Below are 27,264 nucleotides of genomic sequence, written 5' to 3' on the forward strand. Positions count from 1 at the left end.
ACGTGCAAAAGTTGTATTGAGTTTCGGTTTGAGCTGAAAATTGTCACTGGTGACGAGCGGTATCATCGCGTATTCCTGCGTTCGCCGATCGTCGGTTCGTTAGTGTGCTTACAAAGCCGAGATGTCGATACAGATTGTGACGAGCTGAAGAGTCAGCAAATGAAAAAAAAGCACCAGTGTAAATAAAACGCGACAATTTTTTCCGAAACTAAAATTATAGTCATAGAGGCTGCTCATAAATTTACTTTTTGAATTATAAAATACTCGTTAAATGCACTTATAAACTAAATAAATATACACGGGAGAATACTTACGTGAGTTGTAGTAATTTTTTTATTAAAACCACTTGGGCCTGACCTTTAACCGTGAGGTTAACCTCGATCGGTGAAGGAGTACAGCACAAGAGACTAAGAGTGATCAAACTCACGAAGAGAGACTTTATTCCAGACTATCAAGGCCGAGTGCAAAAACCTTTGATCGATCCGCTTATAAATATCACGTGCATTTTATACATCTTTTTATATTTTTTCTTATTTTATATTAAGTATAATTCGGTGCTCTTAAATTCCGAAAATATTCTGGTCTCTTGTAGAGACAAAAAACTCGGGTCGCAAAAAAATGACAACAAGAGACATAAAATTTAAATGTTACCACAGTTCGAATATAAAATCGGTTTATTATTGATATCTATCATCACTAAAGTCAGACGTGATGATATTTGATTAACTCTATCAACTCACACGGACGCATAAACTAACAGGAGATTTTTTTTGGGTTTCCCGTCGACGCGATCTCGACGATTCGGACCGCGTAAACGCAACGTCGACATGATTAACGGGCGTGTAAACAGATATGTTAAAACACGATGTGGACGGTGGTGACACGGCTAGCCAGCGTGTCGTCGCAATGCATCAAGACGTACACGGTCTCCTGGCATTATAGACGACGTTGTTATGCCCGGCTTGATGAAATCTTGACATTTCCGGTAAATATCTTTCATGTTTACAATTTTACCGTTTTATTTACAATCACAAGTTTTATCAAAATGAAATCAAAGCAATATTTTAATCAGAATTAGATTCAGTCTTAAGAAATTTTTATTTTTAAATTTTAAATTAATAAAAAATTATAAGAATTTTAAAAGACGATGAAAAATTGACAAATACATATGACAGATACGTATAATTTATTTTCGAGTGAAAAAATTCAAGTTGATGCATCTCTTTCGCCGGTTCTCACGTCCGTTCATCTTCTACGATTATCCGTGAACGCCTAACGAACCCGAAGTCCACTTAGGCCGTGAAAGGATACCCTTAACGAGACTGCAGTTGCCCTTTCTCAATTCTTTATTTATTTTTATTTTTTATTTTTAAACTCGACTTTATTTTATTTCATCTCCTCATACTACTCCCCCACATGATATTTTAAAAGCCATAATCTTCTCTTTTAAACCGATATCACGTTCGTGTATAGTCCTACCAAAAACATTCTGTGCGGATTTATTATGCTCGGGGGTGACCCAATATTTTAATAAAGAGCGCGATGACTGCTCGTCGAGGGTAAACGCTGTCGCGATGATCTACGGCCAATCAGCCGCATTAATGCACCGCATGCTGCAGCCTCGCCATAAACTATATATTTTCGCCCAATACACACACACACACACACACACACACACACACACATACGACATCACACATTTTTCTAGTCCTATAATTATCAACATATTACTCTCCTTCAAAAATAATCCGACTCAATTATATAAAAATTACCAACACCTTGAATAATTAAATTGATCAATTAAAAATTTCTAAACTTCAATAACCGCAATTTGCATAAGAAATACATATGATAAAACGTTATTATATATAATACATTTGATTCTAAATTGATTATCAATACAGCCCATAAACAAATCCCAGCAATTAATTTTTTTCTCTGTTTATTTTCACACAACAAGTACACAGATATTATTAATGTGTGCTGAAGGTGTGACAGTATAATTTTGAAATAACCCACGAGCTCTGATTGCATCTGGATGACATGCCGAGCCAATCGCTGCAGATAACGCTAATCATAGTGAATCACACAGAGTCTATTTATATATGTATATATAAATATATATATGACTCCCGATGTATCATGCAATGCGGGGGTCCACGCTGCACATATATTCTATCCACATACATCTTGCTATATATGTATAGATATATTTATAGATATATACATACATTGAGAAGAAACGTGTGTGGGCCCCATCGGGATCAGCGCCGGCGCTCATGTTCTCGTAATACACAACCACAGCCATTATTATTCATATATTCTATATCACGTCTGTGGTACAAACCTACACAACGTGTGAAGAGCCTTCGAAACTATAACACCTCGATAATATGTAAGTCAGTAAATAATCGCAAGTAACTATCTCGCCATTTATGTCACTTTCTTTTTCTTTCTCTATCTCTCGATCGTTACGAAATTATGTATACGATGTATTTATTTCATTGATAGCCAAGTATTTTTATTAAATTAGCATTTAATAGCTTTATTAAATGTTATGCCTGAATGTATAATTAATAGGGGAATTAATTCATGTGAGCGCATAACAGAGAAATCTGGTACATCCATCAGGCTGTGAGAGACAGAATTCTGTCTAGAAATTGGAGGCTCATCCCAACGAGTCTCGAGGGGTAATAAGATCAGCAAAGTGCATTTGTGCCCGACGGATGAGGGTGTGGGTTCGATGGGATGCGATGCAATGAGACTAGACGAGACGAGATGAGATGAGATGAGGAGAGTACCGACGTATAGTTTCTACCATAATTGCTCTAGTGAGTAGAATACTGGACCAACTACTGGAATACTCCAGCAGACTCTACACTATGGCCATCAAGTGCTAGTTCAATCGTACGTGCTTCTCAGTAGTCTCCTCAATTTAATTCCCACTGACTAATTAGTATTCTATTGCGCTCTGGCTTGTTGAGTGCCGACACAAAAGACCGGAATTATTTGTCGTTTGATTAACTGTTGCCTGTACACTTATTGCGATTGTTGAAATATGCAGATGAGAAAATAGAAAAATTTATTTATTTAGAAAAATCGTGTAGTGAGAAAAAAATTAATATGTGCCACGTCATCTGGCGTCGCAGCCATAAAACAGCAAACGGATTATATCCGATGGGGCTTCGCATAAAAATATCCGACTGTCAATTTCAGCGACTGAATGCGTTGAGTTCCTGTCCACCATTTCCCCATCTCTCGTCCGAACTGCATTCGTTGCCATATATATTTATATTTTTTTTTTAAAGTTAAATTGCGAGTATATATGTATATTTATCACACAAAGTTTGGTATATTTTACGACATAAAAGATGATTGAGCCATTTGTTGCGTTCATTCACGTAACGATCTCAATCTGTATCGAGAAGACTTTTTATCAAGTTCCATTTGGTAATTTAGAGTTATAACTTTTATTGAGCAAAAAATAGTGGTCATTGCGACATAAACACTCTTTAAGTAGCACTAGGACGCGCTAATGACGAGGTATTAAATAACATTAATGATCGGATGTGATTTGTATGGTTATAAAGTAGCTTTAAATGCGTGCATCATATCTTTTTGCGTTTCATCCGATGCCGGCTGATCTTATTAACTTAACCTGTCGTCTGAGTCTTCTAATAATCTTTATGTCAACGGCAAAAGCCGAAAATTACACTACATAGCTTCAGGATTTCGTAGATTTTATAGACCGTCACAGTAACTCAAATATTTCAAGGTAATCAAGATACGTTTTTATACCATCCGCCAATCCGGCTTTTAAATTCCACGATTTTATTTTACTATCTCATTTATTTATTATCTCCATTTATATATTTTTTTTGTAATATTCACATTTTTTATTTCTGCAATTTACTCTCAATTATTTGATATCATTATTTTATGAAGCGTTTGAGAGCTCGTTATATTATAAAATGCAGCATATTCACAATTCATTTATATTTTCATATTTATATATGTTGAAAATTCAACGTATCGGGAATTGTCAATGACAGAAAAGCAGCTTCCATTTGTGCATATGAAAGAGGATAAAATGATATTTATAATCATAATAAATATATCATTAAAGAGATATCAAAATATAACATATCGAGATCGTACATTATGTGATTTTACCGATTTTACTCCCGTTATTTTATAATAGATCCCCGCGGTCTGTAAAATCAAACAATCTGTCACTAATTAAATGCCCGATTAACATTTTTGACATGAGGAAAAATATTATAAAAATAATTCGATGGAATTAATAAATCTGCTTTAATATTTAAACCAAACGACTAAAAACAGCAATAATAATTATTATTATTATTCATCGATATTTATAAAGAGAAAATGATTATGAATTGCAGTACAAATTTTAAGTAGCCTCGAGTTACAATTCGCGGTTCTGGCAATCACCCGACATGTTCCAATGCATGCATATTTTGTCATGTTGATATATTTATATTTTCATAATATCTAAAAGTATTATTTCGAAAGCTCTCTTTATATTTAAATCGACATGATTTACTAATACCGGTTACTTATAAACAATAATAAATAAACGACCATTATTATTATTATTGTTTCAACAAACGCTTTCACAACAATATAAAATACATTTTCTGTATTTGTAATGACAGATTTATATTTATGATGCTAACCGAATTTCCCTAACAATAAACTCCAATCAGAATCGATTCCTTCAGAGCCTCAGGCATTTTGTAAACGTCAATCACTCTTGTGCCATGTTATTTTATTGCAACTAGAAATTTCTCTTGTTTGTTGGATATATATATATATATATATATATATATATATATATATATATATATATATATATATATATATATATATATATATATCTATTTACGTTGCGCGAATTTAAAAATCTTTAGATTAACCTACTCAATGTTATTTTAATGTCGTCGTAGAATTCAAATCTACCTGCCAATCGTCAGCTAATAAATAACTGAATAAATCCGTAAATGTATGGGATAAATAAAATAAAATAACAAATTACACAGTAAGGTGGTGAGGAATGTATAGAGCAATATGGCTTAGAATATCTGGATGGCGGTCGATCCAATAACCTCTGAGCCAAATTGCCTGGTGTCTGACTACTAGTCTCTTGAAAGATTTTCCCATGTAACGTTTCCGTATATAGGCTATTTGAAGCTCGGCGATCTATAAACGAGGAGTAGAGAAGGGGGAAGATAGTCTCCAAGTTTATTCCATTCCAAAGGGCTGGCTGCGTCACATGAGGGCGCGTGTGGGGTTTACAAGACAAAATAAATACAATATTATGCAAACGGGCGGTAGAGCTGATCGTACCAGTTGGAGAATGGGAAAAACCTTGGGAATCTCGGAAATCCCGAATAAATTGACACTAAACGGGGAGTCAACGATGTGTATGTGTGAGTTTTTTTTCTTTTGCTCTCTGAGGGGCAAGTGCGACAAGAAAAACATCCGAGAATGTACTGATGATAAAATTCCGTACGGAATAAAGGTGTGTTGAAGAAAAAAAATATATATATAAAATAAAATAACATGCTGTTGGTATACGCATCGACGATCCCTTTACACGCCATAGTCAATATCACTAGCAGCTATTTCTTTTATAAGGGTTAAGAGGGTAGCTGATCGTTTTTTCCCCAATAAGACGAGGGATTGAGGGTGTAATAGGTATTTTCATTTCATTATTTTTACGAGGTTATTTCTGCCATCGTGTTAAATATTCACATGTGTTGATAGTATCATTAAAAAATTTATTTACCAAAGTTTATCCTTCGGAAAATTTAAATGGCTGTGAGTATGAGTATGAGTATGAGTATAAATATGAGCTGTGTATACTTTTTGTCACAGATCTGTTTAAAAAAAAATGTGAGGACTCCCACGCTATATCAAGTTTATGGCTAAGGGTTTATGTATCTGAGGAATGTGTGCTCACCCCTATGACGTACGCCGTGTAGAAAATTATACGCTCTAAATGGATAATTAAATAGTACACAACAGAACTGACTGAAAGACTGACTGGGGATGATTGCTAGGTTCCGGCGTGCGAGCATGAGTCCGAGAATTGCTGCCGCGGGCAATCGCACTCGGCACTCTCGACGCGTCCGCCCCGTAGCTAAACTACTACGGACGTTATAATTATCTCGATTCCCACAATTGCGGGGCGGCGATGTAACTCGATAGAGAGAATTAGAAGGAATATACTAAATAATAACATTTACGTTACATAGTTTGGAAATCGTTTTGTCATACGACCTATCTGTCAAGTTTTTTTTATCATTATTACTGTTATTATGTTCAAAAGTTATATACCTAATTTAGTTGATGACAACATTTGTATCGTAAACTCTCGAGTGTACAATAAGTTATCAGCTCAGTCTATTTTCGCACACGGGATTCGTCCTCGAAGTGACCCTCGGTCGTTTCATTAGTGCGGTACAATCGAATGGTCGTCGCGTGGATACGAGGACGTGGGAGGGAAAACAACCAAGAGCATCACGGAGATAAGCTGCGAGTGAGCGGGAGAAGAGTCTAATCAATGAAATTGGAAGACAAAGCCGACAAGGTCAGGGATCGTCGATAGTGGTGTAGATCCAAGTCTTTGTCGCCAAATAGCCATTTCCTTCGGCTGATTCTACATCTTGCTAATCCACCTCTATGAACTTTGGTCAACTCTATAGAGATCCGACACTACCCACTAGGGCCCAAAGCGAAACGATTGGGCGTCATCGTCCTCATTTGCCGTAGAGGACACCCTCACGCTCACACACATCCATATCCATGTCCACATATATATCAAGACACAGATTGTCATTTAGGATTCGGAACCTCAAATCCTCACGAGCCTGGTGTTGAGTTTGACCTCTAACTCGTCTATAGAGTTAGGGATAGTAAGCGAGAGGATCGCCTGGTATTCATGTAGACGCTGGATAGACAGGGTCGCGTGATAATGACAGCTCTGGGCGTCACGCAGTGATTGAGGTGGCCGTGTCACAGAGACTCAGTTCAACCACGCCCTGACTCGGCAAACCAATTCGTCGGATCGATTTGTTTCACCGGATCATTTTTAAGGGTGTCTTCAAAGTCGGTCACTTACGAAATAAAAAAAATAATGTTAATAATAATAATAATATTAAAATACAATCCAATTGATATCTTGAATGTATGGACAATGACGAAGCATTTGCTTTATCAGAGATTAAAAAAAAGTTTATTTCTTTTTCTATCAAGCAACAGAGAGCCTCACGACCATTAAAATGTTTTAGGAATGAGGGATTAAAAGGTAACTTAACGTGTACGCAATGACGCGGCAGATTCTCAGGAAGATAATACCGCCGACAGATGGAACTCGGTCTCGGCTGGGTGACGAGTTAGGATCTCTGGTTGGCATACCATCTTCGAGTACACGTAGCTGTTGCTTATCTATCTCGTATCGAGGCAAACCCTCAGGCGCGTTGGTACGCATACCGCGTGGCATTCCACAATATACACATATACATAAACCTTGGCCATCTCTCTACTTGCAATTACACACTACACCCGTCTCATTCCAACTCAACTCACGGGTTAATATCTGCTTGCCGTAAGATGCTCATCGTCATCTGTGACGGGAATTATTTTTCAAAAACAACATCAATCATTTTAGTTCCCACTCAAGACAATTCCAGTTGTGATTGTTCAGTGAGTACGACTACCTCTGGGTTATTAACTGTCTCGGCAGTGGCTTCTCTTGTCTAAATTTAAAGAATCCATCGGAGTATGCAGACCAGGCGAAAAAAGAAAATAATAAAAAACGCCAAAGCCATTATCATCCCTCTCGTAACTCAAGTGACGGTAATAACGGCATATTAGAGGATTTTACCGCACAAATTGAATAACCACGAGGTAATGAGGTTATTGCCTATGGAAATGCTCTATCCTGATGGTGAAGCTCATGCTTCTGCTGCTGCTTACGACGATGATAAGAGGGAAAGAGAGAGGACAGATGGAATGAAGGCATTAAGGGTGAGTGACACGCTGACGGCCTCTGCTCTCAACTCTCCTCTCCTACATCTCCCCGAAGTCCTTGGTCGTCAGAAGCTCTAGCTTGCTCACGAGCTCTCTTCCGTCAAATCGCTCGACCAAGGTAATCCCGTTGAGATCCTTTCGGTCGAGACAACCCCTAACTATCAGAGTGCTTCTCCCTGTCTTTATTCCTCGCTCTCAGCCTCTGTTCCTTTATCAATATCTCCTCCAGGCTCTCTTTCTCTTCATCTCTGTCTCATTCTATTCCTCTATACACATTTATCTCCACCTCCCTGCTCGCATCCTGACTCACCCTTTCTGCGTCTCTATCGACTGTGTGGAGGCGCGTGATGACGAGGCGCGATCTCCGGTGGCTCCCACGCCCCGCTCGTTAGCCAGAGTCAGCAGTCGTCGTCATCGACGTGTCATTCAGCGCCGCGTGAGTTCCCGTCGCGTTATGCCTTGCCATCATCCCCCATTCGGCTTCCTCCTCCACATCATTCCATTTATCCTCTCCTCTTCCCCCTGGCGTCCCCGCAGGCTGCAAACGTGCACTACCAATACCCATCAGCTAGCTCGACATCGATGTCCTGACACAGCAGTTGAGCTCAGCATCGCTAAACGACTCTCGCAAATTGACGTCGGCCCACCCATGTCGATAAGTTGTTGAACGTCAACAGATTTTTACCGACTAAAGTGATAATAATAATTTTTTAAGAGACCACTGTCATTACAAGTATATATTATATAATATATACTCGAAATGACAGATAGCTACTGTGCTTATAAATTATCCGAAGAAGAGTATAGTAGGCGTGTTGAGGTTGTTGGTAAAGACAGTTAGCGATCCGCGAATAAGGGGTAGTCTTCCAGCAGGCAAGCAATCGACTTAAAGTACACTCATTTACACACTTTGCTACATTCACCCAACCCTTAACGCTCATTTTCCTCAGTTCTATACCACCAAGGTCCAACTTAACCCAACCTAAATGGTTTTCATATTGTCTTTTTACCGCTCATTTTCCTTTTATCGCTTATTTAGCCGACCGCCCCTCTACGACGACAATTCAAATGGGTTAATTTCTCTCTTCCGTTTTCTCCGCTCGAGACCTTGTCTCCACACCCTTACACACTATCTTTTTATTATTCTTTTTTCCTCGAGTTTGCCTAACAAAAGATACCACGCTTCGATTTCAAGCAACCAACGCGGCGCTGCATATCGGCGGATATTTGTTCGGGGTCGGGTGTGATTCCCCAGAAAGCGTCGACGTCGCAAGCTTCATGTACTGCTCTGCCATGCCAGCACTTAAGACTATTGTTTTCAATGTAATTGGATAGCTCTTTCCCTCGGTCTCGTTGCTTGTTTTCCAAGTCTCCTCTCTGGTTCTCTTTCTCACACTTTGGACATGGTGGAATCCCTAGGGCGAGACGAGGCCTCGCACCCCTTGGGCAACGAGCCTTCGACAATTATCTTGATTGTTTTATGCATACAACAGACCATCGAGCGCCCCCGGAGACCCGACCAACTCTCGTTACTGTCTGTATATATGCTTCTACTCGAGAGCGTTAGTTCTCGAGATAGAACGGGCAACGCGTACTTTCATCGTTACTTCCGTCGAGTTTCCAAGTTTGGTACACCTGCGCATTATTTACTGCGTCCGACTTGTACTCTAACAGACTTCTAGCTACCTAGAACACTGAGTGTAAACCCCAAAGTCTCTGGGGTCAGACCAATGCTATGACAGTTATACGAGTGTTGACCCAGTCACCTGTTCCACCTAACCATGATAGATTAACGTTTATCTTTAAAAGCTAATCCTTCAGACTTTCTCAAAGTCTCGTAACTTTATACATTTCATCCACCACAAAAAAAATAACAGCTGACGTTTCAATTATTCAAAGAGCCTTTTACTTTATTTTATTGTTTTTTTTTTCTGTATAAAGCACACAATACCTTAGTCTGATTTAATTAGGATAAGGATGGCGTTGCGGATCAGATCGTTCTGGTATAATATAAAGTACACTATGGTACAAAACAAGAGGGAGTGTATATATGCTATAGTATAAAGAAGAGTGGAGACAAGCTTATATACAAGTAATATATAGACACATACACACACAGTATACAGAAGCAGAGAGAACCGATGGCGATGACTAGCGTGGCTCGCCTCCAAGAAACATGATATACCGGCGCTGGGGTTTTGTGGGCTGCGGCCGTTGCCGCGGTTTCCAAAAATACCGCAGGGGTCTCGGACAAAAAGTCGCGCGTCGCGCGCCACCACCAGACCAACGGTAAAACTGGGGACAAAAGGGTGCAGTGATGCTCGTAGACTAACTAGTAGCTGGATATGAGAGGTGGAGGAACGTAATACTGCCCAGCGCCACGTGCTAATTATGTAAAAATATGATGCGGTACCAACACGGTGGTCGGCGCTTTTATGTGGCCGACCATGCAGCCGACTGGCCCTCAGCTTTTTCCGACTATATCGGTTTTCTTTTTTTTTCTTCTTTTAATAAACATATTTAACTTCATTTTATTTTATTATTCCATAAATATTATTGGGTATCCGGGTTTTCGATATCGCGATTCTTATCCTGGCCATGAGATACTGAACTGCGTACTTTTCTCCATCGATACTGTCATCACGAAGTATTATTTGATCCTATCTACCCGTTGAACGTAGACACTATTCATGCGGAAGACAGACTAAGATGACAAGTTGCAAGGAAGAACCGTTTGTTGGAAACAACAACCACAACACACATCTGCGCCGATGTGGTTTCCTGATAGAACTTGGATATCTACCGCACTATATACTTTTTTGATACCTATGTATATTCATTTTTTCCTTTTTACATACATACATTTTTTATTATTATTGTTTTTATTTTTTTTCACCATTTTCTGTCTCCATTTTCTCGGCATTTTACTGACGACAGCGTCGACGACGCATTCACTCTGGTGCACTCGTTTTTCCCGGGCAATAAATAATATTTCGCAGGTGCGCTTGGGGTATACAGCGAGCTTGTAACGTGGTGAACATAGTTCTATCTATACAGCTATACGATGCGTTATTTTATTTATTTATTTTTTTTTTTTTACTTGCCTATGTGCAATGCCATATCGTGTCAGTGAACAGTGGTGGCGGGCTTGCTACCGCAGTGAAATACGGAATCTACCTCTACTATACCTCTATCTCTACTTTTGCGCCGCATTGCCGCCATACTATAATATATGTATATGAATGCTGTGTTTAATTAATTTCATACGGTTGTCAACATTTTGAGATAATTGAATATTTTTATAAAAAAATATGTTGCTCTATTATTAATTTATATTTAAAGAGTCATAAATTTTAATAAAAATTTTTTGTTTCTAATTTTTTTAGCATCCATATCCCTCGGAAGATCAAAAGAAACAGTTGGCTCAGGACACGGGGTTAACAATTCTTCAAGTCAATAATTGGTAAGTCTATTTATTTATTTTTTTATGAATCGAGAACGACTTTTATCGAAACCGGCCAGTAAAAATGGTCAAATGATGAGGTCAATTATTTGAGGTAAAATATTAAAAGGGAATTCTAGTGAATTATATGGAATTTACGTACATATATATTTATAAGTAACGAAGCGAGAAAATCTCGACGCGATCTTCTGGCCAATTAATTATATGTACCAGCGCAACTATTTTACTTGCGGAACTTATAAAGTCGGTGAGGCACTTTCAGATAGCAGACGTGTAAACATTACAGAGGCACTTTATGCGCGGCTAATCTTACCCTGTCTCAAGTGCCGCGGCGTGTTGTTATGTGCGTACAGATACTGGTGAATGGAAAGGAGAACAGAAAGAATAAGTTAAGTTAAGTTAAGTGTGAGAGAGACTCGCACCGGCTATTATATTATCGAGTTTATGATTTTTCGTATATATCTGGACCGAAACGAAATTTAAATATACAAAACCACAAATTAAGATTCTCGTAAAATGATAATACGGAGAGTTTATTTTTCCATTATACACAATTAAATAATTCCTTCAATCGTTATCTTATTGCCAATATTTATACTTAAGATTGTCGGACATTCTTTTAATTGATTCACGAGTTCTCATTTTATATTCGCAGCCGTTGTTTCAACGAATATAAGGCACTTTGAGTGTAATAAAATTTATAAATATATCTTGCAATGAAATGTCATTTTGAGTATTTTTAAAAAAAGTTTGTTATTCTCAGAAAAATATATCGTATATTTTTGTGTTCAAAAATATACCGTGACACTGGTGTCTCGAGACACATGTCACTAATCCTGTGGATTCAGATTTAGTTAAGGAATGCTAAAGGGTTAAGACCAAGACTCTGGTTAAGAGCTGGCATTAAAAGGGCTTTTATGTTAACACAGCAGTACTCTAGGCTGAGGAGTAAAAGAGAATTGTTTGAGTTTGTTGATCCATTCCAGCTTTTACTATCACATCCTGATGAATGTTTTTCCGCAGCACCTGCGTCATCTTGACAAAATTAAACACAGACATATTTTTGTTCATTTTCTTTGTCTTTGTCTTTGTCGTTGCTTTTCTTTATTTATCCATTGCGTTGTAAATAATGAGACAATAATTTTTTCGGGGATTTATTAAAAAAATATATTTCTTTAAAATTTTATTCTACGACTTCAGGCGAAGGATGAAAATAATTTTGACTTGATTTTGTATTTCGGTTTTAACATGTCTCGTAAAGCATATCTTCTTTTTTTTTAAGTCTTGTTTTAACTTTTATTCTTATTCTTATTCTTATTCTTATTTTGGTATCTCTGGGTTTTCACGTGGATTATTTCACGCGGATATAAAGCAGCGAATGGATGGCCGAGCGAGAAAGAAACGTTGCGGCGGGAGAACCACGGGTGGTTGGCGTATAAATAAAATTGTGACGTTATGCTCCTCCTCTGCGCTTCTTCTTAGGTTTATAATAAGAGAATCATCGATGCTAAGAAGAGAAACTGACAGTCAACAACATGAAGGTGAGAAGGATCGAGAGATCATCGGAGAAAGATAGAAACATCAAAAGTTTGTTGTAAGATATTTTATAAGAAAGACTCGGAGTCAGCGAAAGAGATAGATCGATGCATTTAGAGACAAAGATAGAGCGAGACCGATGAATGTGTATATACGCGGGTGGATGAAGGCCGACCCAAGTAGATGCGTAGTAATTGAGCACAAATCAAGTTTAAGGAGAGCTCCCGTGTCGAGTTAATATCCCTACGGGATTTGTGATGCTGCATTGCTTTTTGTTCGTTGTTTAAGTGCTGCTTCTCCATCAGTTGCGTTCTTCGCCTACGATAGTCTGCAATTATCCTCACATGTGATCTTAATTGCTTCAATTTTACAGTTGTAATCTTCATATATATTTCACTGATAGATAATTGGGGCGAAAACGAAAGACTTGTTCAGACAAAAGGAATCTTGAAATAGCCTTTAAACTTACTGCAAATTTACTTTTTTTTAAAGAATAAATAACATACAATTAAACTGTATTGTTCATACTGGCTGTTATCGTCGCGCAGCTCTGTAGAGACTCGTAGAAATTTCTTCGTCGGTCGGAGAAACGCGTTTCATGAAATATTTTATGAAGGAAACTCATGTTTCCGTAATGTAATTAGAGCATGTGGGATATGTGGTTTGGTGTGGATGCTGCTGGCTGTTGTTATTTTTCAGAGTGAAACTAAATAGAAGGATACCGAATCACCGTGGACGGCTTAGAAATAACCCCGCTAATTGGACTACTCGCAACACAAAATAAAATCAAGATGAAAATAATAAAACAAAATAATTTGCGGATAAAATAATTGCCGGATGAAAAGAGGAAGCTTTTGCTCATTTTACATACATGAGTATACATTTATGTGTGTATGAGTTGTTATATATCTTTAACAAGAATTCCTTATTGCGTATCTCTCACTTTATACCGGTGGTTAGCTTTTCTCACTCCCGCGCGCTCTCGCCCACAATTTTCCGTCACATATATCAACCCGGACAGTAGTTAGAAACGTTGCCAGCTTGTTACCCTGTGTACGATGTACGTTAAACATTGCACATGCTCGTTCATGTTTATCCGAGAAAATGGCCAGCGCTCTAGTACTTAAATCAATTTTCTTGGAATACTCTCTAATTTTTGTCATCCTTCATCAATTTGCATAAAAAACGGGTTTTTGATTGACCAGAAATCATAAATTCTGACAAAATAATGCAGCAACTGAATTTATTTGTGGAATAATTCCTATTTTTTATTTTAAATCATTCTTTTGTTTCAAATTTGTTGAAAATAATTTTTTAAAAAAATTCAAATCCTCAAGGCCGGTAATAAATTATAGTTTTGGAACAACATATAATTATTTATATAAATTATTCATGTTATGTTCGATGTGTTAAAGGTACTGATGCATTTCGCAAAGTCAACAAGCGCGAAGTTTAAAATTTGTACTAATACTCGTGCTAATTCAGCCGCGCATTTAAGTTCACCCCCGCGTATGTCATCCGCAGACTAAAGCCGTGGGGCTAATAAACCAGAAGTTATTTATTGGTGTTCTCGGCACTCTGCGTCGCGATACTTGGCACGCAACAGAACGCTACTACGCCAGGTGCCATCTCTTCATCTTTTCTCGCAGATGAAAAATATCTTCACGTCAGACGGAAAACGTTTAATTGATTGAGCTCTTTCTCTATATCTATATATATTGTACCTCAGTATATATTTACTCTATACATACATATATATAAATATACAGTTATAACAAAAAGAATTTTTATTTACTCTGCTCCCGAGATAGAAAATAATTTCATTAGTGTAGAATATTTTCTACGGTAACGTCTATACACCAGCCAGTGCAGGGATATGAAATAGGTAACGTTGTTATACAAGTTGATGAATCGCTCAATCAATGTCGGAAAGTTTCACGCACAAAGACAAACGATATCTGCGATTGAAATTCTTTGGTAGATTCTTTCTCAGTGGTTCTTTTCAGAGGCTATATACTTAATGGCAAGTAAAGCTTCTGGAGTTCCGCAAGAGAACTAATGATTTCAAGACGAGTTACCTGAGGCTATATTTTCTCATTTTCTCGCCGATGATATTCCACCATTGCTTCAGGAAAATTACATATCTATGGCAGTCAGTTCATAGGGACGCAGTTCGTGGCCACACATCGGCCTCAGGCACACTGTTACCACGGACCTCGTGAGAGCGTATTATATATTGTATATATAGTGTACAGTCGTTAACATCATAACTGTGCATCCCGGTGTAATTTAGATCGTTGTAAAACCACGAACGATGGGACAGCAGGTACTTGCGCACGCGCAAATCACCCGATGTAACTGACTTGCTAACGAGACATTCCGTTTTACAAAATCACATGCCGAACTCACCGACGCGCAAAATACCGGTTGTAAATTTAATCGTCAACCGGATATGTTGTTTATAAATTTACAAAATTACTAGTTATTAGAGTTTAAGTGATGCCTCATTTTGTAAATTAAATTTTTATACTCCGGCCGATATCTAATTCAATTTAAATTTATTATTATTCTTATTATAACGTTGTTTTTATGTAGCAATCAATTTTTATTTTATTTTCGGATTGCGTGTTATTAACTCGTGCTAATAATCGTGAGTATTCGACAATCGATTATGTGTACTTCATCACCACATGTTGCCACTTAGAAACGTGTGTGCTTTTCACCCACGATCACATGCGGACTTAAACATTGGTAAGAGGAAAAATAAAAGAGAAAATCGGACTAAGCTTATTGGTTAGTTCCGTCAAACAATCTCATTTACCGCCACACTTCTCTCTATCGCTTTCATCCCTTTGCTAAAATCACCAACCCTCTTACACTGCGTTCCCTTTCTCTCTCGTGACTTCACTCTTGGTGTGTCTGTGAGAGAGCCCTAGAAATATCGAGTGGCCCTAAAACGCGAGAACGCAAACCCTCAGAGGCCTCCAGGGGTAAGAGTCGGATATCTAATTAGCGGGGGCTGATCGGTAATTACTACGATTAATCAATCCGTTTTCCATTTGTGCTCCCTGCACACAAACCCAGTTATAATGCACGAACTAAAGGCAGACGAGGGTTTCTACTGGATTCGTGAGTAACAATTTAAGTAGATTGGAAACGAGAAACCAAAACAAAGGTTAACAAAGAAAAAAAAATAAAATCATTTAATTTCTGGGATCGTCTGTAGTTATCTTATAAGACATTTTGTGCGATCGGAATCGAACAGATAATTTAACATGTTTATTGCCAATGAGAAAGCCAACTTGTTCAACTCGTTATCTTTTGTGCGAGGCACTTGGCGAGGGCGTACCCGACGGGGCCCTATTTTTTATCTGACATCCGGCATTTGCATTCGAATTACACCATCAGAGACTACACAACAAGGAGAAGTGGACAGTAAGTTGGACAGTACGACTGTTGGACACTAAGACGGCACTCCAATCCCGGGAATCGAATTAAACACGTTCCGGTGTGCACCTACGCATCTCAACGTTCCTTTTCTCTCAGTGTCTCCACGAGCATAGGATCATCACTAGTAGCGTTAGATCGGGCAGCTCAATATACATATATTTTCGGCCCACTCGAGTACACCAACAACAAAAAAATAAAAAGAAAAAAAAAATTAAAAAATTGCATCAACTGTTCTTGCACACATCTGTTGGTACGTATTTTCGTATTAAACTTGTTTGTTTGTATACGCATCGTATCAGTTGCTCAGTTCACTTTAAGCTCGTTGAATATTCGTATTATCACACTGGCGTAGGTTGAAACAAGTTTATGATTCTGACAATAAGATTACCGAATAAATTTGCTAATAAAAATAAATTTTACAGACAATATAAAATTATTTGAAATCAATTCTTGGAAATCCTATAATCCTGTTAAGATTATCATTACTCTCAGTAATATTTAATAGCAATAATACTGTACAGAAAAGAAACAAATTTGTAGATTACGGAGCTCACGCCACTGCATTGAGGATCAGGTTGGCGCGTTAATGCAACGGGCGACGTCGAGAATCTGAGAAGGGAAGGCATATGGAAGCTAAATCTCTTGATGCCATTAGCCCCGACTTTGTAAATAGTTTTCGCCCAAGGAATAACAATCAACTTGTGCTCACCGTAAAAGGGGACCCATAACCCTAACGTGCTTTTCTACTTTCTTACGTCTATCGCACTCTTACCAACACTGGATAAATGGAGTCGCTCGATGCACTCGTTCGGATATACCCTGGTTCATAATGACGAACATCGACAACGAAATGAGCAGACGATGACATGAAACACACCAACCCACACTCACATAAACCCTTTAGTCAATCATGATCGATCATCGGGGATTGCGATAGGAAAGGGTTAGCGTTTCGCCCCTGGACACGAGAGATATCCGGTATTTATTTAGCGTGAGCGGATTACTGTGTTGATTACTCTAGCATGAGTCAGGGGTTGCCATTCAGTAGCTTTGTATAGCTATATATATATATTGGAAGACTATTTAGGAGCGAGCAAAACAGTCTCGTAGTTATTCCGTTACAAAAGCCTCAATTGCAGCTTCTGTTAAAGCTCGGAAAATTTCTCATTTTCTTTTGGATCACCCCAACAACAACGGGAACCTTAGAAGCAGCAGCCCCGTCGTTTTCATCTACCAATGAAAACACTGTCGGCGCTTCCGGGAACAGTTTTCTTCTGTGCGCGACAAAGAAGCGCCGAGCAAGTGATCTTGGGCTACGTCGACGTTAACAACAACAGGATGAACAAGAAGCGAAGTCGACGGTAGCTCGTTGTCGTTGTTATCGTTGGTCCTGGGATCTTGGAGGTAAAAAAAAAATGAGTCTTCTTGGGGAAGGTGGCCTGCCTCCGGAGGCTCCTTCAGCGGAGAAGAGACCGTTGAACAGGGACAATGCTTTCATCATTGCCGCTCTTTCTTTTATCCCAACCACACCGGACTTGGGTTCTTTCTTTTACGCTTTTTGTTCAACCAAAGGATCTATTGTCGTTGGATGTAGGTCCCCCTTCCTCATTTAACGTCAAATGGGGTAACTATCAGTGTGTCTCTTATGCAAAGGGATGGCTGTACAAACAACTCTTTCACTGTTCTTGGGAACAATCTTTCCTGCCTCCAACTCACAAATGAACATTTTTACACTTTGATCAGCATGCGCTCTACATAAATAAGTATTCATCCAGTGAGATTCAGAGCAAAATTTCGTTTTTATAAAACAGTCATATAAACTCACTTAGGAGGTTTATTTATGACTGTATATAAATTTTTTGATAAGAAGTCCGTAAATCCATCTTGTGTCATGTGGTGACAGAAACCCACCATTTCTCTCGTCTCACGAGATGGAGACATCTCTCGGGGCATTACCTCGCACGATTGTAGGATGATTGTCGTTTGGGAAGCCCTGCGGGAGGCTGCCAGATGTTTTGCTGCGACCTAATCAGACGACCCCCGAAGCGGTGTGCGTGGTGCGCGCCGTCACTACAACGACAGCAACTACGACCACAACCAAGTTTTACCATCAAACAATATATAAATATATCCATATAAAACTCACCCTTGTTTTGTCCAAAAAACACTATGATGTTCATTTTGTGTACAGGCATATGCGCCCAACCTCGCTGTTGATTATTTTTCATTCTTTCAATCGACTTCACTCCACTGTTCCACGTGTTCATAAAAAAATTCCATCAAAACAGACAATGAACATCATCCATCAATTTTCTGCCACAGATAACAGCCTGAAAATTATTTCATCCAAGAAAGAGACTAATGAAATGATTATCGGATTTTCGTCACCGCAACAGTAAATAAAACCAAATCGTTCGTACATCCTGAATTACAGATAGCGAAGGGAAAGTTTCGGAAGAGAGTAAGAAATAAAAAGGAAAAGGGACAAAAAATGACCGTCCAGAAAGCCTCTTTCATCCGAATATGGTTATAGGTTCGTTGAGTCTTAGTAACACCATTCAGAAGCCCGTTTGATGGCTCGTAGTCTTTATTGTCTGGAGACTCTAGACCCGGTGGCTGTGACCACACATCCGATAACGACGTCGACCCAAGAAAATTGTTAAAAACCATCCGGTTATCCAACTATCTCTTGTTAAACTTTACTGCCTTGGAATATCCAGCAAGTATTTTTTTAGTTACTTTTTTCCCTGGCCATCTGTTCTACTCAAGTAGATATGGCAGAGGTATTGGTAGTACAAGTAGGTAGATAGGTAGGTAGGAACAATATAACATGGCCAGTCTAACAATTACGCGAGCCGCTCGAGATAGGAGACGAGGATAGAGTTAGTAACTAAGTAAGTAAGTAAGTAACCAAGTAAGTAAGTGTGAGAGATAGAACAAGCCGTAACTAAGTTTTTATTAGGTAGTATATTACGTGAATGCTATAGCTTCCGTCTCGGCAGTGTCTAAGGTAAACGGATAATCGTATATCTCACTGTAAAAAAACCGAAAAGACCTTCTTACCTATCTTGATGCTTTTCATACTTTCCCTCGCCCCCTCACCGACGAGCATGATCATCAACTTAACTCAGCTTACCTTATTCCATTTTACTTTTAAAATACTTTTAAGCATCCACTAGTTGATGTGAATTTTCTTCCTACACATTTTATCACGAATAACGGATGAAATGAATGTTGTATTAGGTAGAGGTGGGTAATAGTAACAGTAATAGTAATAGTAATTGTAATAGTGATAGTAATAGCACAAGAGTCAAAAGTTTTTGAGTCAAGAGGGGAGAAAACAATTTACGCTAATTACAACGCCTGGCTAATTATACAGCCACGACCTATTCCTCTGCAGAATAGAATGATAGAAAGAGAGAAAGAGAGAAAGAGAGAAAGGGCTTTCCATTTCCACTGGCTTCCTCAATTTCACCTAGTCAGGGTTTTCGGTGGCGTTATAAAGCCGACTTGGCAGTGCCCGAAAACACGAGAAACGCGATTTATAATTCACGAAGCACTGGAGAGCTTATGTACCACAGTTTCTCTCCCATTCCTTTTCAGGTTTTCCTTCTCTTTCTATTTCACTAAAGGTATTCAAGTATAGGTTAGAAATATAGAGAGTATGGGGTTAGATATTTTAGCATGGAGGTATATAAAAGCGAATTCCCGTGTTCTTGGTCACGACCCAGTTTTACCCTTTCGATTATCTTTAAATTTTAAACGAATTTCTCACCTCTATATCCATCTCTTGTCTTTTCGGTTCTTTAATCCAATTTCGCAGCTTCTAATTTCCGTCTTGTCGGCGGCACTTGGTGAACGCGATTATCTTTCGCTCGGGAATCCAAATAATTTTCAGTCTTCAACACTCACTTCAGCAGTATGTATTATGTGTGTCATTAAAATAAAAAAATAAATAAAGTCGAAAAGTGAAGTCTCGTGGTGTCTATCGATCCCTTGACGATAGGATCGAATTATATTATACGTATCGCCGGGTATATCGCACGACACCCCACGTCACATGGATGTAACCCGAGATATGCTCAGGTTCCCCCGGGACTCTCTTCGAATTCGCGAATCTGAAAAATATTCCAATGCAAACTATAAAGTATCTGTCTTTCTTTAGCCTGAACTTTTTTCCCCCTTTCTTGCAAGCGCTCCCGTTTATAATAAAACACAATATCCGGGGATTTTCGTAAGTTGCATATTCAATGATTTCCTCGGAGACTTCTCATGGCGAGGGATATCTTTGAATTGGAATCTGAATCGCTCGAAAGTGAAGCATCAGTCAACCAAGATTCGTCAACCAGCCAAAAATAAAAAATAAATATAAGAATGAAATGATCATCGTAATCACTAGTAATAATAATTTATAAATTTAAATTGAACTAAAGTGTAGCCCGTAAAATATTATTAATAGTTAGTGGCCCCTCTGGTGAGCAAACGAAATAAAAGAGAGTGGGTGGCACCGGAACTCCAATTGAGACTCAGCTGTGATAAATATTTAAGCATTGACGGTTTTGATTATACGTAAGTTAAACATACTTCTCATCATCACACTTTGGAGATGGACCTGTCACTTTTTTCGGCGTATTATATGGGTACATCAGAGTTCAAAGTGGATGATAACTTTTGCGTGGAGTTGGCTGGACCGAGTGTGAGTGAGTGATGTTCTTTGGGCGCACGCGCGCCTCCTGTCAACGGTCAGTTGCCCAGGCGCAAAGGAGAATAATGATGACATAATGACGTCGCAGTGGGCGAGCAATAACTAACATCCGCCACCGAATATTCTAAATCACGGACCACGATACACGAGCTCACTCCTCCTTGTTCGTTACTTTCCGTTCATGTTTCACTAATTGTCTGATCATTAATGGACCATTTCTACTTCATTGTAATCCATTATTATTTGTTATAAAATATTCATGGAATAAATGGATGGATGTATATTTTTTTTGTTATAACGATCGTAACGTTGAAGAAAAGAGCTTTTTTGAAATACACGCGCCCTTGTGAAAGCTATTCCCGTTACTCCTGGAACAAGGGTGAAGTCTATGAAAAATGATGACGTAGCGTTTGTGAAAGAAATGAAATCCGAGACTGGCAAAAGAGAAAAAAACAAGAGAGTGAGTTTCAAGTTTTTTAAAAGAGTTTTAGTTTTCTATTTTTACTTTTTTTGTTTCCTTTAGCTGAAGCTTCATCTTTTATCGATAAAAATACTGCGGCTTTGTTGGGTCACCTATTTTTATGAGAAAATAAGTAAATTGTCTTAGTGAACAGTAATCGGGGTTTCTAGCCTCGTAAACACTAGACTATAGTTGTAATCTTGAAATCTCTCGAGCAAAAGATAATAAAAGGAATAACGACGAGCTATAAATATTCATCATAGTATTAAATAAATTATATATTTTTAATTGCATGGATAATTTATCATCAGACGGATGAAGTTTATTATTTAAAATAATTTTATAATGTAATCTAGCCGTACTAAATTTTTCACTTTTAACCTTGTCACTTGGAGTAGTTCCCTCGTAGGATCGCAGTTCGCATTACAATGAGAGGCACGAGTTTATCCGACAAATCGTTTCTCCTCAGGGATCATTCTCTCCTATCCTCTCTCCGGTGATCTCCTGGCGTGAGTCGTCTAATTCCCCGGAATGTTTTCGGCCCGGTCTCTTGCTGGGCCCAGCTTGACTCCCACTCTCCAAAGCACGCGATTCCACATTTTTTCCCTTCCTTATTTCTTTTATTTTTTTTTATCAATTTCTGTCAAATCTCTACATCAGATGCCCGGATATATCTCACTTAAAATTAACAAATAGACAAATTTTACACGGCTATTCTTTTGTTTGCGCAACTAAATTCATAATTAATTACACATGTAAAAAAAAACTTTTATAATAAATAAACGGAACAAAATAAGATTTCGTTGGTGGAAAGTTGAAACGTCAATTAATTTTTAATAAATTTATCATTTTTTTGGTCTTACGAGCGGTACTCAGTTTTCGCTGACTTGGAGTTAAGATCTTTCGTACAAAAGTTCCGCCAATAATTACCTTCGATAAGAAAACTTTTAGGCGGACAAAAGTTGTTACCTGAATCTACTCGTACCTTTTTTTATTTCTGTTCATTTCTCTTTTACCCGTTTATTTGCGCACACGGAGCACGGACTGAGAACAATGCTTCTAGCGTCGATAAAAAAACTTTCGCTGAGACTCAAAGAAGTATCATATATTTGTACATATATATATAAAGAGTTTTAAAAGCGAAATAAAGACAACGAATGAGTGAGAAAAACATAATAGTACCCTTACAGTTGTCGTCTTCCCCATTTTCATTTCCCGTTGCTATAGTTCATTAAAAAGGTGTTTCAGGGGCAATTCTGTGAGCTATTAGGTAGCTTCTATCACCCCCGCGGGGGCTATTTCTACCCCCCATATAACAGCATCGCACCGGGACTACGGATTCAGCAGCAACATTACGGCAGTTACCAGACCGCCCATTCGCGAAAAATACTTTCCAGACCAAAGTAACTGTCTCTATAATCGTTGCTGCTTTTTTCTTTCTCCGTCCACTTTTATCTTTTATTCTTTTCAGTTCTTCTCCTCATTTTTTTCTATTCTATCGCTCTTACCTCTGAAAATTACCGGTGATATGACATCGTGACGTCGAACCCAACTCCCAGAGGGCGAGGGACGACGAATCGTCTGTACGGAAAAATGAGGTCGCCGAGATGAGAAGGGAAAGAGAATTCCAGCGTCTCAAAGACTTGGCATAGAGACAAAAAATAACCAGTGACTGGATGTACATACAAAAGCGTTAAAAAAAAACGTTTCCAAACTCAAAAACCTATCGGATTTACTTTGATATGCCTTAATTGATACACGTTTCTTCAGCCCGTCAATTAAATTTATATTGAAGATAAATAGCTGTATAATAGATAGTTAATGACTTATTATAATCAGCTAAAGTGATTTTTTCAACGGATTTTAGCGTATTTGTGAAATTTTAGCCTAAGGCGGCTTGTTATTCAGCCGTGAGTAAAAGGTCGGTTGGATAATTATACGGTAGCCACCACGCGGCACTTCTGGGCTCTCATTTTCTAAACTTTTAAAGTCTCGTAGCTACTGGTCTTATTATTATCTACATCCTTATAATCCAAAGGATAATGATAAAGGGTTTATAAGCTGTCATAACTCGTTGTCTCAACAAAATTAATCAATTTTAGCCACAGCTAAAAAATTACCAGGTATTTTTAATAATTATTACCCATTATTTAGAATTAAATCTCGTAAAATAAAGTGATGACGATACTTTTAGCATGATTTATGTTACATTCTACGATATTGTTTATTGACCTAGAAAAAGTTATTTGATCGTTTGATTCTGGCGCCAAAGCCATAGGGAAAAAAAAAACAAAAAGAAAAGCTATCACACTGAAGGTCTTCCGTATTGTTGCAAAACTATTTCTGTCTCTTGTGATCTCAACTGGGAAGCAACAGCTGCACTATCTATCACCAACAATGATTCAGTGATCGTGTAACATTCACCCGCGTCTTGGTTTATAAAGCATAAATACTAAATGAAAATTGTCGGTATGTTACTGGCTCTGTAACTGCCGTAGCCATTGCTTCTCCAATCACAAAGTTTACTAAAGTCTTCTGATCTCTTCAGATCTTTCTCGACTATAGACGAACCTCTTCATACTCTTTCATACATGCCACCGTTACTTTTGCTGCAAGCCTTTTCATTGCTCCAACTGAGGAACATTTACAAGATCCGATGCTTATCAATCATTCTTCAGCATCCTTTGCACGAATGTCGTCTGTGTTACAGTAAAAACACCCTTTGTCTTTTATTTTTTCTTCATCATCTACATTAAAGATCATTTTTCATGCAAAGTAACTTTTCTTTCTACAATTTAAAGCTCGCCTTTATGAGTTTTTGTGACGCAAATATAAAAGTCGGTTTAATCCACACCTGACCAAAGCTACCGCGAGAAAGACAAAAAATATGAGACCGAGAAAAAATATCTTGTAGATCTCACTGGCATTATATTTTCATAATAATATAAAATAAAGACACGTATTTCCGGGCGCATGTTGCACTTCTCTTCCTGTTCTAGTATAAGCTCCTTGGCAACCCGGTGCCGCATAAACCGCTATTTTAAAAAGGTTCTTGCGGTGCATACTTTTCTATTTGCATCCACTCTATACACTCTTCTCGTAGACTACTTGTCTCTTTGGAGTGCAATTGTACTGCAAAAAGCCTCGTAACCTTCAACTTACTCCACAAGGACAATAAATAAAATTTATAAGAAGTATTTCCGTAAATAATATTTGACATATAGTGGATACTTTTATTGAATATGTTCCAACAGTAAAATATATTCATTTTAAATAGCAAAAATATGTACAAATATCGGTCATAGAGGCCATTATTTTATTAAATGTGATGAGCTAAACCGGAAATGTCAGGCCTCTTAGTCCATAGTCTTGTCAGTAGAAGTATTAACTAAAGTTTTAGTGCAAGTTCACAGTAGTAAAACAATGCATGTTTATTCTCGCTTTGGCATTAAGTTGCTCTTAACTTTCTTGAGGAACAGAAGAAGGAACAACTTGAAGAGATTTGTACTGAGCATATACATAATTGAATTATATTCATAAGTTCATTGTTCTCCCTTGCTCATAGCATTTCGAAATTTGTTTTAAATTTATTTGAAAATGTCAATCACTTAAATAATAATGCCATTAGATTTTATGTGGAGTGACCTTTATTTACTGTGAACTGAAAACAAAAGTAATGAAATTTAGAGTGCTAATATATTTATTATTAATGTAGTGTAGTGTAGTGTAGTATATTTCCGATAGGTTTTCTCTGTATAAGCTTTTGTGTCTGACGATGAATAAGATTACGTAATTTTGTTTGTATTTACAATAATGACACCGTCGCCTCCAGGCTTGACATTTTAGTCGGGATTTTCTACTCGTCTATATGTACGCAGATGAAATGAAATAAAGTGAGAAAGATAGGATGAATTGAGGAAGGAAAGAAAGAGATAAAGGAACAAGTAATACACACGGGTTTTAGTAATTGAGTACGATTGGAAAATTGGACTCGAATTGAGATCCTAAATTTGTTTTCTGTGAATTTAAAACCAGACGTGGTTTGTTAGCTCAATTATTTCCGGCTGGGGCTGGATATTGATAGCAAACTATTCACCGTACGGCAGTAGTGCTTTTTTATACTTCAAAGAAAAAAATATATATATATATTTACTCAATAAATTAAGCAAATGGTTTTTAAAAAAAATAATTTGAGGATTGTGATCGGATTTAAAAAGTTTAAATGGCAATCGAGTTAAGTTGACGTCTCTTATGTCTGGATATCAAAGATTCCACGTGTTGTCGCATTGGTCTTTCATAAGGATGTAAACGCTGTCATTACGAGCAAATACGAGTCTGTGGTCGAGGGTACTTGTGCCTGTCTCTTGTCAACCTCGTTGTTGTCTCCTTGCAAAAGACGACGGCGACGACGCTGTTCAGATACTCAGAGGAAGTTAGTTTTTGTGTGCACTGTGTGGTTTTACACATGGCAATGGGTTCAGAGTAAGTGGGTAAGAGAGAGAGAAAGGGGGAGAGACGCTTTATACTCGCTAAGTACCGCCCGACCGCATTGCAACCGTCAATGGACGAACGCTTTCACAACCGCAGAGGGAACTATTCACGAGCTATTTTTTGCAGGTGCCATTAGACATTTTACTCTGATATTACAATCTGATTGTGACTATTATTATATAGTAAGAGCAGTATTGAGAACCGAAAAAGTTATTAACGCAACTTATACGAATGCATAATTAAAAACTTATAATTAGAGTGAGTAAAAAAAATAAAAACTGTTGTTAGTGAGTCAGGATATTAATTTTCATCATAGAAGAGATAAAGTTTCATGGATGACTATACACAATCGCCGTGTAACCGCTATAACTCTAAAGTTATGGTGCACTTTAAGAGATGCATAATCGCGTTCTCGTCTTCTTATTCATCTTCTACTCCTTCTTCACCATCATCTTCATCTTCATCATCTTGTTCTTATTTTTCTCACTTTTATTTTCCCATCGCCTGGGCTGGATCTCCAGCGCAATCTCGACACGTTGCATCGGATTCCAATCTTTTTTCTTCAACGCAAGCGCGAAAAATTGATTTTCAAAAAATATCTTAAATAAATAAACAAACTCAGGGCACATTACGGATCAAGCAGCTACAGTGGGAGGTAAAATATCAGATAGTACAGCTCCGTATCGCTTTTTACGTGCCACATCATGTTATGTGTTAAAATCACCCCAACACGGTTCTTTTTCTTCTCACCTCCTCTTTTATACCCAGCAGAGATAAGGCGTCCCATCAATAACCATTAGGCTCGCGTGTAATTATATTCTTATTCGTAAAACGTCGGATGGAAAAATGTAGTTTTTAAAATAAAATTAAAGTAACCAAAAAAAATACACAAACAAATAAGTAACTGATGTTGCTAATGCGCGTAGTATTAAATAAATCCCACGGGTACGTGATGTGTGTCTTCGTTTAATGTTTACAACCAAGACAGAAGGCTTTTCTTCTTCTTCAGTGATGGGTTTAGCGGTTTTACGTGGGTGAAATTTTTTTTTTTCCCATTTTTTGTCACCGCTACAACACTGAGACAAGTCCAAGCGAATAAGT

At 37.9% G+C, this 27,264-nt stretch overlaps 1 protein-coding gene across 5 annotated transcripts in view; it reads left to right on the forward strand.

Annotated features, from left to right (window-relative positions):
• Window positions 1-27,264, forward strand: part of LOC103578861 (homeobox protein homothorax) — a 262,266-nt gene that overhangs the window by 187,898 nt on the left and 47,104 nt on the right. For all 5 annotated transcript variants that reach the window (XM_053741611.1, XM_053741613.1, XM_053741612.1 and 2 more), the window contains one exon: window positions 11,445-11,521. In XM_053741611.1, coding sequence (XP_053597586.1) covers window positions 11,445-11,521 — 77 coding nt within the window. The remainder of the gene's footprint in view (window positions 1-11,444; window positions 11,522-27,264) is intronic.

This window comes from Microplitis demolitor, chromosome 8 (genome assembly GCF_026212275.2).
Source record: "Microplitis demolitor isolate Queensland-Clemson2020A chromosome 8, iyMicDemo2.1a, whole genome shotgun sequence".
Taxonomy (NCBI): Eukaryota; Metazoa; Arthropoda; class Insecta; order Hymenoptera; family Braconidae; genus Microplitis; species Microplitis demolitor.